This window comes from Drosophila nasuta, chromosome 2R (assembly GCF_023558535.2).
Source record: "Drosophila nasuta strain 15112-1781.00 chromosome 2R, ASM2355853v1, whole genome shotgun sequence".
NCBI classification, from domain to species: Eukaryota; Metazoa; Arthropoda; class Insecta; order Diptera; family Drosophilidae; genus Drosophila; species Drosophila nasuta.
The window spans coordinates 3,483,145-3,496,459 of NC_083456.1; the positions used below are offsets into that span (position 1 = coordinate 3,483,145).

At 36.2% G+C, this 13,315-nt stretch overlaps 2 protein-coding genes across 2 annotated transcripts; one reads left to right on the forward strand and one right to left on the reverse strand.

Moving 5' to 3' along the window:
* Positions 1–19: 19 nt before the first annotated feature.
* Positions 20–5,278, reverse strand: LOC132787782 (protein takeout). The gene is made up of 7 exons (XM_060795080.1): positions 5,201–5,278; positions 4,690–4,795; positions 3,425–3,543; positions 3,242–3,363; positions 556–689; positions 334–486; positions 20–270 (listed from the first exon to the last, which is right to left on the reverse strand). The coding sequence occupies exons 1-7, from the start codon at positions 5,261–5,263 to the stop codon at positions 116–118; spliced, it is 852 nt and encodes a 283-aa protein (XP_060651063.1). The 5' UTR covers positions 5,264–5,278; the 3' UTR covers positions 20–115.
* Positions 5,279–8,274: 2,996 nt separating this feature from the next.
* LOC132786866 (uncharacterized) lies at positions 8,275–10,508 on the forward strand. Its single transcript, XM_060793577.1, has 4 exons — positions 8,275–8,491; positions 9,379–9,488; positions 9,792–10,197; positions 10,257–10,508. The coding sequence occupies exons 1-4, from the start codon at positions 8,425–8,427 to the stop codon at positions 10,406–10,408; spliced, it is 735 nt and encodes a 244-aa protein (XP_060649560.1). The 5' UTR covers positions 8,275–8,424; the 3' UTR covers positions 10,409–10,508.
* The last annotated feature ends 2,807 nt before the right edge of the window (positions 10,509–13,315 follow it).

The following is a 13,315-nucleotide window of genomic DNA, read 5'->3' on the forward strand; positions in this document are numbered from 1 at the left end:
TTTAATAAGATAGATATCATATTTTGTTATTTGTATAAGTATTTATTTGTTCATTGTGTGCAATAAATTAGGTCTTATTATAAATATATGGTAATGTTGCTCATAATGTCACCCTCTAGTTTAAGTTGATCCATTCATCGAGTGGTATCTTTGCGAACAAACGATCCATAAAGTTGCGGATGACTAGAGTCAGCTTAGTGCGTAGCGCAGGTTTCATTTCCTTCAGCAGCTCTTGAGAGTTCGAGTTGATGAACAAATTGAGGGCAGCCTCTGTAAATCGTATGAATGTTTAGAGTAAAATCGGATATTTTTTTGTAAGCAATTTAAACATACGTATGACAGAGTTGCCATTGGCAATATTATCCACGCCCATCTGTATATCCTTTACATTGAAATCCATCTTCACCGAATCAGTGCTGAGATATGTACGTCCATCAGGACCTTCGTTGGCCAAAGCCTTAAAATAGATCTTGGCCTTAACGCCCTCTGTAATTGTAATTGGAAGAAAATAGGAATAATAATGATGCTCTTTAGGGCTAGGTGAAGTGAGCTTACCATATTCGCCCCAGTAGTCACCAGCTCCGGAGGCCTTAACCAAGATCAGAACACCTGTAGATCGATATTGAGCCTTGACGCGTATGCGGGGTATCTCGCACGTCAGCTGGAATTGTAGTGAATCCAAGTCGGAGCTGCAAGTGACGACAATGACAATGATAATGACTGACTGAGATGATGATATATGTATTCAAGTGTCAAAGTGTTCGGGCTACCGCTTATCGTATAGCGAATTACGACTGAACATAACATAAAAACTGCAATTTCATTGGATGTGCTAACAATTTGCATTATTCAATGTCGCCATCGTGTGGCAAGTAAAACTCCACCTCGACCTTCAGCGCGGACACCCATGAGAAAACGAATCTGGTGCAACAAATCATTGCCTAGATCTAAATCAAACATCGTCCCCAAATACTCGTTTCAAAACCTGTAAGACTCGGCCACAAAATGAAAACCGTTTGGTATCGGCCTGCCCAAAACCGTAATTGAATTTGAAATTGAAATGCAAACCGGCTAGCTATTCATTCGATATGTCGAAAGGCCAAATCGAATGCTTCTAATTGAGAGCTGACACACATTTGATTTACACCAATATGTTTCTTGGCCATCATCATCTTTGCTTCTTGGCTCTTGGTTCTTGAATTGCTTGGAATGTCTTATGAATGTTGCAGTTAATTCTATTGGAGTTTTAACTACTTAGCAAAGTGTTTGTGGTTCCAAAATCCGGAAAGCTGTAAAAAGTTTTGAATGAAACATGGTTTTTGTTTGGTCGAGAACGCTGCATAATCTTTATATGGTGTATCCATATAAAGTACATCATATATGTAGTATCCATTCAAGTAATACCGTAAAAATTAAACGTGACTAAAGCAGATGGACTCCTCCATTTGGCACCCGGTTATTATACCCGCTACCCATAGGGTAGAAGGGTATTATAACTTTGTGCCGGCAGGAAATGTATGTAACAGGTAGAAGGAGGCATCTCCGACCCTATAAAGTATATATATTCTTGATCAGCGTCAACAGCCGAGACGATATAGCCATGTCCGTCTGTCCGTCTGTCCGTCTGTGTGTCTGTCCGTCTGTCCGTCTGTCCGTCTGTCCGTATGAACACCTAGATCTCAGAGACTATAAGAGATAGAGCTATAATTTTTTTTCGACAGCATTTGTTATGTTTGCACGCAGATCAAGTTTGTTTCAAATTTTTGCCACGCCCACTTCCGCCCCCGCAAATCAAAAAAATCGAATAACAAGCGTAAATTTAAAGCTAGAGCTGCGAATTTTGGTATATACTATAATTACTGTAGTAGTTATGATTCCTGAAAATTTGGTTGCGATCAGATAAAAATTGTGGAAGTTATTAAAGAAATACTTTTGTATGGGCAAAAACGCCTACTTACTAGGGGTCTGAGTTGCTTTGGCTGACAATCTGGTGTTTTGTGCCGTCTATGGTATATTTTGAATGCGGTGCTATATCGGTATCCCACATATACCATTTGGTATATTTTTAGTATTTTTGTAGTATATTTGGTATATTTTGAGAATAATACCACAAAATATATTGCTTTTATTCAAAATGGGTAGCGGGTATCTCACAGTCGAGTACACTCGACTGTAGCTTTCTTACTTGTTGTTTATGTTTATGTGCTTAACTTGAATTTTAGTCAAAATTAGGAAAGTGTGCCAAAATGCTGAAATAACTTTAAAAAGGGGTTATTTTGTATTAACTATTTTAATATTTTCCCTCTAATAATAGTAATTAACCCTGATAATTGCATTAGAAAAAATAAACTTCCTAGAATGGTCATCACATGGTGACGTTAGACAAATTTCCAAGATACAATATATCTGGATGGAGCCATTTGGTTAAACTCAAACGTTATTGATTACTCTTAAAACCCAATATGGGTAGTGGTAAATTACACTATATTTATAATTCCCATAACATGCAAATTTATTTATTTATATTTTGCTGCAGCGAAGCATGAGAGAGATGAAGAGCCGGAGAGGGCGTATTTCCACTGCAAGTGTTAAACGGTTTTTTTTGTGTAGACTTCTACGGTGTAGATTCTTAATTTAAATTTGTAATCGACGTAGAGTACATTCAACAATCGGAAATTCATGCCGTAATAACTGAAATTGCATTAATTAAATTGATATGCAACAATCGCGTGCTTCGCAAATGCTTAGGCAAATTGACAGAATGAACGATTGTCAAACATTCGCAAGTCTACAACTTGTATGTGACAAGTATACAAAAGATCCGAGAGAATACTACTTAGCAACTACATTTAAGTTCGACACATTAATGCTCTTCCAGTTTCTTTAAAGGTATAATTAAATACTGGGCATGTAAGAAATGGTTTAGTTAGTCAGTGCATAAAATTAAGCAAATAATATTTAATAACACGGCCATATCACTGATTAGATTGCTGATACCTACGCCAGTGTATTTTAATTATAGTATAGTAGAGTATTAAGGAAATCAGACAATCAAAGCAAGTGTTGAAAAGGTTCAAAGACGCGCTCAAAATTTTCTAGCTGTGATCACAGTGCAAATAATTATATTTTCTGGTGTGACCCATACTTGACTTATGTGATCATAGTTAATCATGTATGTGTCTGGGTATTTATTATATGTGTTGATGTGTGAGTATTAGATATTGTGGCTTCAATTACGTACCGAACATTGGTGACGGTAATATTGCTGACGCCGAATGCCTGAATGTTTCGGAACAGGGCACGATAACCGTCTGGGCCGCTTCCCAAAACAATACCAATTTCATCGATTACCACAGGTTCAATCTATTACAAACACACGGTAGACATTGAATACTCAATCGACTGTTTTGCTTGCTAGACATACCTCGTAAATGTCCAGTTCGGGGATGCCCTTTTGGAGGTAATGGACTAACTTGTTGCCACTATCACGTAGACACTCGTTAATAGCTGCCTCATCGCGGGGGCATTGCTGCAAATAGTAAGCTGCAAGAGATATCAAGAGAGAGGAATATTTACTCTTTTCAGTTTGTATTTTTAAAACATTTCCGAGTTCATTGTTATTTCAGCGTTAATGGTAATACTCTATTGTTGTTTCGCTTTCGTTTACATTTTTCATGTTTATTTTTTACAAGTTTGTTGTTGTCGATTTTTTGTGCACTCAACTGCAGCCAAATTAAAGTAGTTGCCATTAATTACAGCTTGCATCTCGCGGCATGCAGCTGACTATGTTTTCGTTGAGTTCAAGTTCACAAATCGGCGCGATGGCAATTTACAGTCGAGTCAAGATCCCCATCGGCGGATAAGCCTCAAGCCTCAGACGTGAGCATCTATAGCACTCATCATTATGGCCGGGGAAGCTTATGTGACAGCTTTATTTGCTATGTGAGCTCTGCTGCTCAGGGCTTGGCAGGGGACTGAACTCGAACGAATAGATTATGGAAAGGCTGGATTAATTACGTTTATTATCAGTTATACGATAACATCATCAATGCGAGATCATTGTCTCAAACTTGTGAAACAATCTTGAATCATTCTTAAAGTCCGTATCTATTATTAACACAAAAAGATTTTTCGAAATATTCATTACTTTTTCATGCTTGCATAGACTCTGGCTATTTTGATATCATTCTGAAACATATTTAATAGTTACTTTAACTACTAACCCTGATATCACATCATAGTTCTCACGTCTGGCAATAATTTTTTAAAAAGTACTATACAAGACTGTAAACTTTTTTATCTACTATAAAGTTATTACAAATTCGTGGAATCTGAATATATCTGTTCCTGCTAATTTATGCATTTATTTGTCATGAAGGGATTGCCATTTTTGGTATCAATGCTAAAAATCATGCTCTGAGTTGATGTTTTTTTTTATTCTTGGAAATGATAGTCTGATAATTGGGTACAACTTTCAGCTCAGTCGACACGTTCCAAGGGGGTAATTAAAACCCTATCGAGCATTATTTAAGCCATGTTTTGCCAATGTGGTGGTTGGTAACAATGTGGACTCTTTAAGGACTGGAAAGCGTTAGCGTCATCGCTATTGAAGTAATCTGATAGAAAGCGATTTAGCCTCACGATTTCTGGCTATTTCCGAATGTTATTTTGTAGTCTTGGGCTACTTACGTTGTTGCTGGGCAAATATGGTGCCCAATATGGACAGCAGCAGTAATATTCCAAATTTGTGGTACATGGTTGAAGTGTTGTAGTTGCGGTGGTTGCGGTGGTTTGTCTGCATGAAAGTACAAGTCAAAGAAAAATAGCGTTGTTTCACTTTTAGTTTGGTTTCATAATTTATTAGCACGTCTCATATATGCTAATAACTTTTTTTTTGTCAAATGACGCAGGCTACTCGAAAGCGAAAGCGTTTTGGCAGAACACTAACAACACTAATGAAACATACAGAGAATACAATAGATGCGTGGTATATAAATTTCACTCCAGGGCCACCGAAATTCTTTCGAACTGTACTTCAAAGTGGGTCAAAACGGACCAGTTCTGTTTGTTTATTATTCTCTCTCTCTCTTTGGCCGTCGACGAGAATACAACCGACTTAATAAGGTTTTGCTTTTTAACTTAGCGCTTGGCTTTTTAAGCGTCTTCTGCTGCTTGCTTTCTTTGCGTCTTTGCGACTTACTGACGTCCAACTTTCACGCGACTCGAGCGAGGAATGAACCAACGCTGCATTGTACCAAGCCATTTAACCAAAAGCCAACCCAGCCAGTGAGGCGACCAAAAGAAATGAGTCTTTAGTCGAAAGCAGCGCCTAAAGCGTAGGTAAAGTGCAATGCAACAAAACGAACAAAGGCCACTAAATGGGGACACACCCACAGATACAGTCGCAATTGCGCCAGGCTGGGCGTAGGTCTGGTTCTCGTTCTCGCTCTGAGCTTGGGCCTGGGCCTGGGCCTGGGCATGGGCTGGGTATATATCGCCTGCTTGAAGGTTAAGTTCATGCCGTGAGCTGGTTGCTCTTTGACTAGGCCCGGCCTCAAAGCCAGGCTAATGAGCCGTGCAATGAATCAACCTCATGAGCCTCATAAGGTGAGGATTAGCTCTTGGATTAGCCCTACGTGGCATGCATTTTTCTTAACACCATTTTCACGGTATGAGCCTAAACAGTTTTTGTGCACGATGAATAGCTGGCGAATTGTGATGAATTCTTTGTTTCGTTTTAGTTAAGCTGGGCGCTATTACTGCTGCCACAAAAGCGACTAACAGAAAGGTCAAGCACATACCATGTCCATGTGCATTTCAAATTTGCATACAAACAATAACAGAACGAACCTTTCATTCGGCTCCCTACTACTATAAATAATGCTTTTTATTTGGTTGAAAGCAATTAATCACACTTATTTATGTCCAATTCCATTGACAAGCCCAACTGCATACCTTGCCCCCAAAGAAAGAACTTTTCAATGCTTGAGTGCATGTTGTGCATTTAAATTAACTTCAATCATCGGTATTCGTCGCCAACGCACTGTGAGCATCACTATTATTATTTTACTATTGAACAGCAAGTTACTTAACTCCAATAAAATAAACAATATCTAAATAACTAATCGGTAATAAAAAGAAAAAATACACAAAACCAAAATTGACTGCTGCTTAAGTGATTTTCTTATAAAAAGCGTTGCATACTTCTGGGCTGGGTGGAAAGTGAAATGGCTACAGTCACATCACAAATATTGTGTACAGTGCAAACACAAATTACAGGTTTTTATGATGCGGTCAAGGTCGTTTGCTGTTTGTACTGTAACATTCACCTAGAAGTTGTTTTTGAATATTATATATCCTTGGCGGTTTTCAGCGATATCCTCGAGATTGGTAGAACCTAATCAATAGATGCTAATTGACACTAGGGGAAGTGGGTATGAAAGTAAATCTTGCAAGTCAGTTGATTCTTTAGTTATTCTGTGCGAATTTTAATATTGAGTTTAGAAACTTGTTTAAATCCAAAGTGAACATATTTATGTGCTAATTAGACAAGACTTAGAAGTTAATGTTTTAAAAAATAGGATGAGACCAGATTTTACTTTTTAAACAAGTTTTTGCAAATTTATGACAGATATTAAAATTTTCCTTCATTGTATATTTCATTTTGACATATGCTATTATGCATTTAAATCACGTTGAAGAGATTAGTTTCTAAATTTTTAATTATTCTGACTGACTTTTTCTGTTGACTCTTTGACTTTTTGTGTAATATTTGGATATTAGACAATTTCTAAGAACTTTAATGCTGATAAATGTTTTCTTAGATGCCAGAGGTACTTCCACATACTCATATACACATACATACCATATGCCAGACAGAACAAAGACAGCTAATTATTTATTTAATAACAAAGCTGGAGATATAAACAATAGGCCTTAGGCATTTGCTCTAGCTTCTTTTAAGTATTTCTCACAATTGTCGTTTACCGCTTTGAATGTTGAATGCGTAATGTATGACTAAAGCTCGAGTACGACGAGTATCTAGAGTCGCTTTAGAATCGACTCGGCTTTGTGTCTGTCACTTCCCCTATATTTGTCATGGCCATTGTAAACAAATTTAAGACGAGACAGTCAAAGGTCTTGACTGGGTCGAACCTTTGTGTTCTGCGCAGTTGGTATACAATTAGATATATCCATTAGTTTTAAATAAATACTTATTTTATATTATATTTATTACTAATCCTAATGTTCACAATTTTGGCTAATGATTTCTTGCTTAATGGTTTTCACTAAAATAATAGTAAATAAATTGCATTAACGGTCATCAAGTTGACTTTGCAAATATCCGCATATCTCAGATTTACAAGCAAAGCTGAACTCTCGGCTAATTAATTCTATATATAAGTACTTAACTGTTTACTCAACTGCAAAGGCTGTCATACCTGTTATTTTCTAGTGGAATTTTTTTTTATGATTTAAAAACTTGAGAAATTGCTCTCAAATGTGTATTTCTCAATAAGTTGTTTTAGATAATAATTCTCACTTCTCACTTTAAGTTTGTTTAGTAATCTTAAGAAACTGTGAAATAATGTTATGAAACTGAGATTTACTAGATATGCTTAATAATTGCAATCGTTGTTTTTGATTAATAATTTCTCAAATTATTGATTTCTCTTTATGCTGCTCAGGGTTCTGTTGTGGTTACTTTTGCCGAACCACAAAGGTCAGTCTGATAGTTGGGACAGGTTGTTAAGCAGGTTAACTTAACTAGTTTATAAATGTGCAAAGATGCTAATAACAAATGGATGGTTATTGCAGTTGCATAATAAAGTGCACTTTAACCTTTTATTTCCGCTAATTCAATCTGATTTCAACTTTTTGTTTCTTTTTTACGATTTATTCTAATGAGTTGAGACAAAATTTACAGTCCAACGTGAAAAAAAAAACTTCTTAATTAGTGTTTATGCTTCATCACAAATAGACAAACAAAAGAGAGACTGAAGCTTAAAAACAAAACAAAAAATGAAAAACAATAACAAAATGTGCTGATGGCGAGGGGACAGTTAGCCAAGTAGACGAGTAAATGCTATGGACTGAGAAGAAAAGACCTTTGGCTAACACCAGTTAACAGATAGTCGGTCAGTCAGTCACTCTCGGTCGCAGTCGACGACGTCGCAGTTCAGGATTTTGGAGCTGAGAGCTGAAGCTGTAGCTGATGCTGATGCTGAGCTTTGCATTTTCTTGAGGAGGCTTTAAAATCAACGAATGAAGCGGGCAACGTTCACAGTTGTCGTTCTCAGCTTCGCGTGGTTGGACGTGGTTCAACGAGTTTCCATATTATTAAACAATTGATAATTGAGTGTGACGTGAAGTATTTGTAATACTGTAAATAGCTTGTTGTGTTGTGCACTTTACTAAATCAAGATGCTGAGATACTTGTGCATTCTAGCTGTAATCACTCAACTGCTTTCCTCGGCTAACTCTGAAGCTCGTAAGTTGTGTTGTGATTTGATTTAGGTGCAACTTTTGCTATATCATTAGCATAGTAAATGGCAACTCAGGGACTTAGTCACAGATTGCGTTTTCCATTCTGAAATTTAAGCTTAAGCAAAACAAATCGACAAGTTTGTGTTGATTTCGTACACTGTGCAGCTTCAATGGGTTAATTGTGTGTTGCTGTTGCTTGCGATTGCGAATTGACACAGTTTTACAAACTCGGAAACTTGCTAACTCGGGCAGGGGTACCAATTATTAAATCGAAACTAAGCGAGGCAAAGCGAACGTAAGTCAAAGCAACCTACCGTACAATGAAAATGAAACTCTTCCGCATCCATAAAAGAGACAACTGAATAATGCAGACTCTGAACTAAATACATAATTAACGAACGATCAGGTTTTCGAACAGCCGTTGAACAGCCTTCAACTTGAATTTTTGTGCTTGGGTTCGCAGATGCAGTCGCCATTGATTAGCGAACCGTCAGTCCCTGAGTGCGTATAATCAGACGGCATCATTGGCATACTAGCAGTGTGTAGTATAATAATACGAGTATGTGATGGTCATGTTTCAGAATTGTAAATAAAATGCGGTCAGTGTAAGACAGGTTCTTATAGTAAGCTGCTATCAAAAACAGAAAACTGAACTGAAAACTGAAAACTGATGCATTCACAAGGCCGCAGAGTCTGACCTTGTTGTAGATCGCATTTGGTATGAACTTGAAATGTGTGTTGTCACAGTTGTTGCCCGGTTTTTCGAATTTTCGGATCTTCGCGAGTCGTTGAACTTTGCAGGAATTCGTCTTGAAAATGATGAGACCTTGTGTTGATCTAACTAAGTGATAAACACTCCGACTTGATCGATTCTCTTCGTTTGTTTAACAGCTGCGTACATCAAGCAATGCCGACGCGATGATCCCCAGCTTGTGGACTGCTTTATTGCCGCCCTAGAGCACCTGAGACCGTATCTGGCTAGCGGCATACCCGAGATCGAGGTAGGTAACCCTTCAGTGTGGCACGTTTTCGACAATTTGGATTGCAAAACGTGTTGAAGTTGCATAAGATCCAAGACTGTATTGCAACTCGCAAGTGGCAAGCTAGGCTGGGCTAACGGCTGTTACGTAATGCTCCATCGTCTAGCTAGCTTGTCTAGCTAGTGCCAGCTGCTGCCTTCGAGTGCGGAAACTGTCAGACTTCGATTGTAAATTGTGAATTGTCGATTGCGAATTGCGAATTGTTGTGATTGCCGCTCATTTATTGACTTCTCCAATTTAACGCCCTTTTGTTTACCGCCTCAGTTGCCGCCCGTTGAGCCCTTCAAGATGGACAGTCTGGCGCTGCAGCTCACCGAGGGACCGCAGGGCTATAAGATTACACTAAAGAACATGGATGCCTATGGCGCCAGCAGCTACGAGGTGAAGTCTCTGCAACTGGGCCAAAATGGTGGCGAGCCGTTCAAGGCCCGTCTGGTTATTCCTAAGCTCAAAATCGAGGCAAAGTACACTAGCTCCGGTGTACTTTTGATTATCCCCGCTTCTGGTGGTGGCGATTTCCATGCTGTATTCGATGGAGTCACCGCTGATCTGACTGGCAAGACATCGGAGCGCAACGGGTATTTGCATGTGGATTCTCTCAGCATCGTATTGGATGTGAAGAAGATCGACATGAACATCTCCCGTGCATTTAACAACAATCGCATATTGCGTAAGTTACCTGCAATCATCTTGTAATGGAAATATGAAATACATTCTCTTGGTTTTCAGTGGAGGCAACAAATCTTTTCCTGCGCGATAACTCACGACTTGTTCTGGATGCCATGCAAGGACAGCTTCAAAAGAAATTAGCCTCTGAGTTCGGCAAGCTGGCCAATCAGCTACTTAAGAACGTTCCTATCTCACAATTTTACTCCAATTAGTCGCAACCTATTACTGAAACTAGTTTTAAGTATTTTTTATTTAATTGTATAATGAATGTTATCGCTATGAACAAAGTATTAAATAATCTATTGATAAACATTGCTCAAGTGTCATCCATTCAAGAATGTTTTCTAGTTTTTACTGCCCGACCACGAAAGAGAAATGTTGAGAAATATCTTCAGAACTCGTCTGATTTAAACAAACTTCGAAAAATATTGAGGCTTTATAATAGAAATTATTTACCAAATTACATTCAATCTTGGCAACTCACATTTAACAAGTTCTGATTTTTTGTATAGCTTGTGCAAATAAGGTATTCAAAATTTAGAACATTTTAATATATTTACACTAAATAGTCTGAGGATTCATTCACCGACAGACTTACAAATGAACAACGATAAATCTACTCAGTTGTTGATGCAGATCAAAACAAGTAAGAAAGTTGCAGTCGAGTGTGCTCGACTAAAATATGTATACCGAAGGCCATATTTGGTATATCGATGAAGTACTACATTGGAAATATGGTAACAAAATATTCCCGATTGTCAGCCATAGCAGCTAACACCCATTAGCAGTAGGCGTAATTTGACATAGTACAAAAGTATTTCTTAAATATCTTTTAAAATTGTTATGCAATTGGAACCAAATTTTCACGAATAATAAATACTTAGTTATTATTATCTGTACTAATTCTAGATCCTAGCTTCAAAACTACGCTTGTACTTAATTATATTCGATTTTCGGGGGGACCAAAAGTGATCAAAATATATAAAGTTTATCGGAGATGACTTTATAGTATTTCAAATTCTCTGAAACCTTTTTGTCACTTGTTGCCGCCCATAGAAGAAAAAGTTGAACAATAGTTTTTAATGTTTGTTTTATTAATTATGTAGAAGTATTTAGTTTTACAATTGTTCATTTTTTAGTTATGATCGTACACCTACGTATGTACATACGAGACACGAGTGATCGATAAGATTTCATCTTCTCCATACCGTTTAATTGCATTCGAGTTGTTATTTAAGATGTTATTGTGGCATAAATGGGACATCCAAATGAAAATCAATTTTAAGTGCTTATAATTTTGGTATTGGTCGAAAGTGCTCACAGGTGTAAATACAACGTGTAGGTAATATACCATATGTGTCTCTATAGAATAAATAAACAATCAATCTTCTTGTCAAGTGTCTTCGAATTGAACAATATTAAAAAATAGTAAGTATTTTCTATCAACGAACTGCAAACATTCTATGTCTTAACCAAATCCACTAGAAATAACTTTAGTGTCTTCCATATTTCAACTGATTTCCAGATGAATGCCCAATATGAGTACTTACTCCGTATATACAGTTTATATGGCTCAATTTGGGTTTGTCTTATCGTAATTATTTAAATTTCTTCATTTTCTACAAATTTGTTGTTTAATTCACCTTGAGATTGTGATCAACACAATGACGAAGTATCGTTACCGTTCATCGTAATGTAAGATTCAATAAAAATCTATATAAGTAGTTATACGTACATTTGTTTTCTACAATGGAAAAATTCTACTATAGATGAAATTATCTGTTGGGGGTAATGCTTTAAGTATTGTATTAATTGTAATTTGAGTTTTTGTTTCTTGAAGTTTCGTTATCTGGAATTGGTAATTGTTAATTTTGTTAAAATGTTTCGGCCTGGAAAAAGTTTAGCTTGCCAAGGCTTATAAAAAAATAGTATGTCCGCTTACTTACTGCTTCTTTATAAAATTTGAATCATATTCAAGCATATACAGTTTTATATATATGGTTGAATACAAATATTTTTACGTACATATATATCTTTTATAGACAGCTAGCCTGCTTATATAAAAATGCGCCGTATAAAATGCCACAAACTGTTGCGCTCTCTTTTTAAATTGTATTTTGTTGGATTGGTTATAGAATACTTTTATATATATGCATGTATATATGTTTGTATATATATATAATATATTTGATGTATATATTGTGCTGTGCTATTCATTAATTATATGCTATATAAATATGAATTTTGATTTCAGTTTTTTTTTGTCATCGCAGCCTTCAATTGAAGCCAATTGGTTGGAATTTCAATATAAACTTGACCAAACTGGAACTGAAATTGCAACTGAATTAGAATTCGAATTTATGGTAAACCAAAGGAATTAAAAGTTGTTCAAGTTATTTTTGAAGAAGAAGCAGCAATCAATCGAATTGTTGAAATAAAACGTTTTAGATTTTTGCTACATAATAAACTGTGTTTGTTTTATTCTTTTGTTTGTTGGTTTTGTTTGTTGTTTGTCACAATGAAATTAGCGTTAAATATAATTTGTATAATAAACATAAGAGTTTAATGTATAGTTAAATCAAATGCTCGAAAGCTCGAATGCTGTCCACAAATTTAAATTATTTCCTTTTTGTTTTATTATTAATATTATATATAAGTATTATTTTATATATATTTATATATTCATACATAAATTGTGCCGATTGCGCGCTGTTTACAAAACTAAAGGTGTGTATGTGTGTGTGTGCGTAGGGGAGGTTGTGTCGAGTATGTATGGGTGTGTGTGTGTGTGTAACTACAAAATATAATTATTTCTGGTTTATAGGTATTATGTACTCGTATGTATAGTTTATATATTTATATATGCATAATTTATAGTTTCTTGTATTTACTTGACATATGCCTGTCCATCTCTATCATTCTATCATCCGCTTTACCGTTCTATGCTTTTTACAACAAATTACAAATGTTTCATTTTGTGTTCTTAAAATTAGTTTACAATGTTTTACAAATTGTTGCTGTGTAATTATGAATATATAGTTCAGTTTAAATATTGATTAGCTGGTTTATTCATAGCTTGTTCGCTGATTTTTAAATTTCATTATTTATCCATCTTCAAT

Coding starts and splice junctions, on each gene's coding strand:
- LOC132787782 (XM_060795080.1), bottom strand. CDS start 5,263: ATGGCTTGGTACAATGCAGCGTTGGTTCATTCCTCGCTCGAGTCGCGT. Junction 4,796..5,200: donor CGCGTGAAAGTTGGACGTCA/GTAAGTCGCAAA, acceptor ACTTTCATGCAG/ACAAACCACCGCAACCACCG. Junction 3,364..3,424: donor CCGAACTGGACATTTACGAG/GTATGTCTAGCA, acceptor TGTTTGTAATAG/ATTGAACCTGTGGTAATCGA.
- LOC132786866 (XM_060793577.1), top strand. CDS start 8,425: ATGCTGAGATACTTGTGCATTCTAGCTGTAATCACTCAACTGCTTTCC. Junction 8,492..9,378: donor CTCGGCTAACTCTGAAGCTC/GTAAGTTGTGTT, acceptor TTTGTTTAACAG/CTGCGTACATCAAGCAATGC. Junction 10,198..10,256: donor TAACAACAATCGCATATTGC/GTAAGTTACCTG, acceptor CTTGGTTTTCAG/TGGAGGCAACAAATCTTTTC.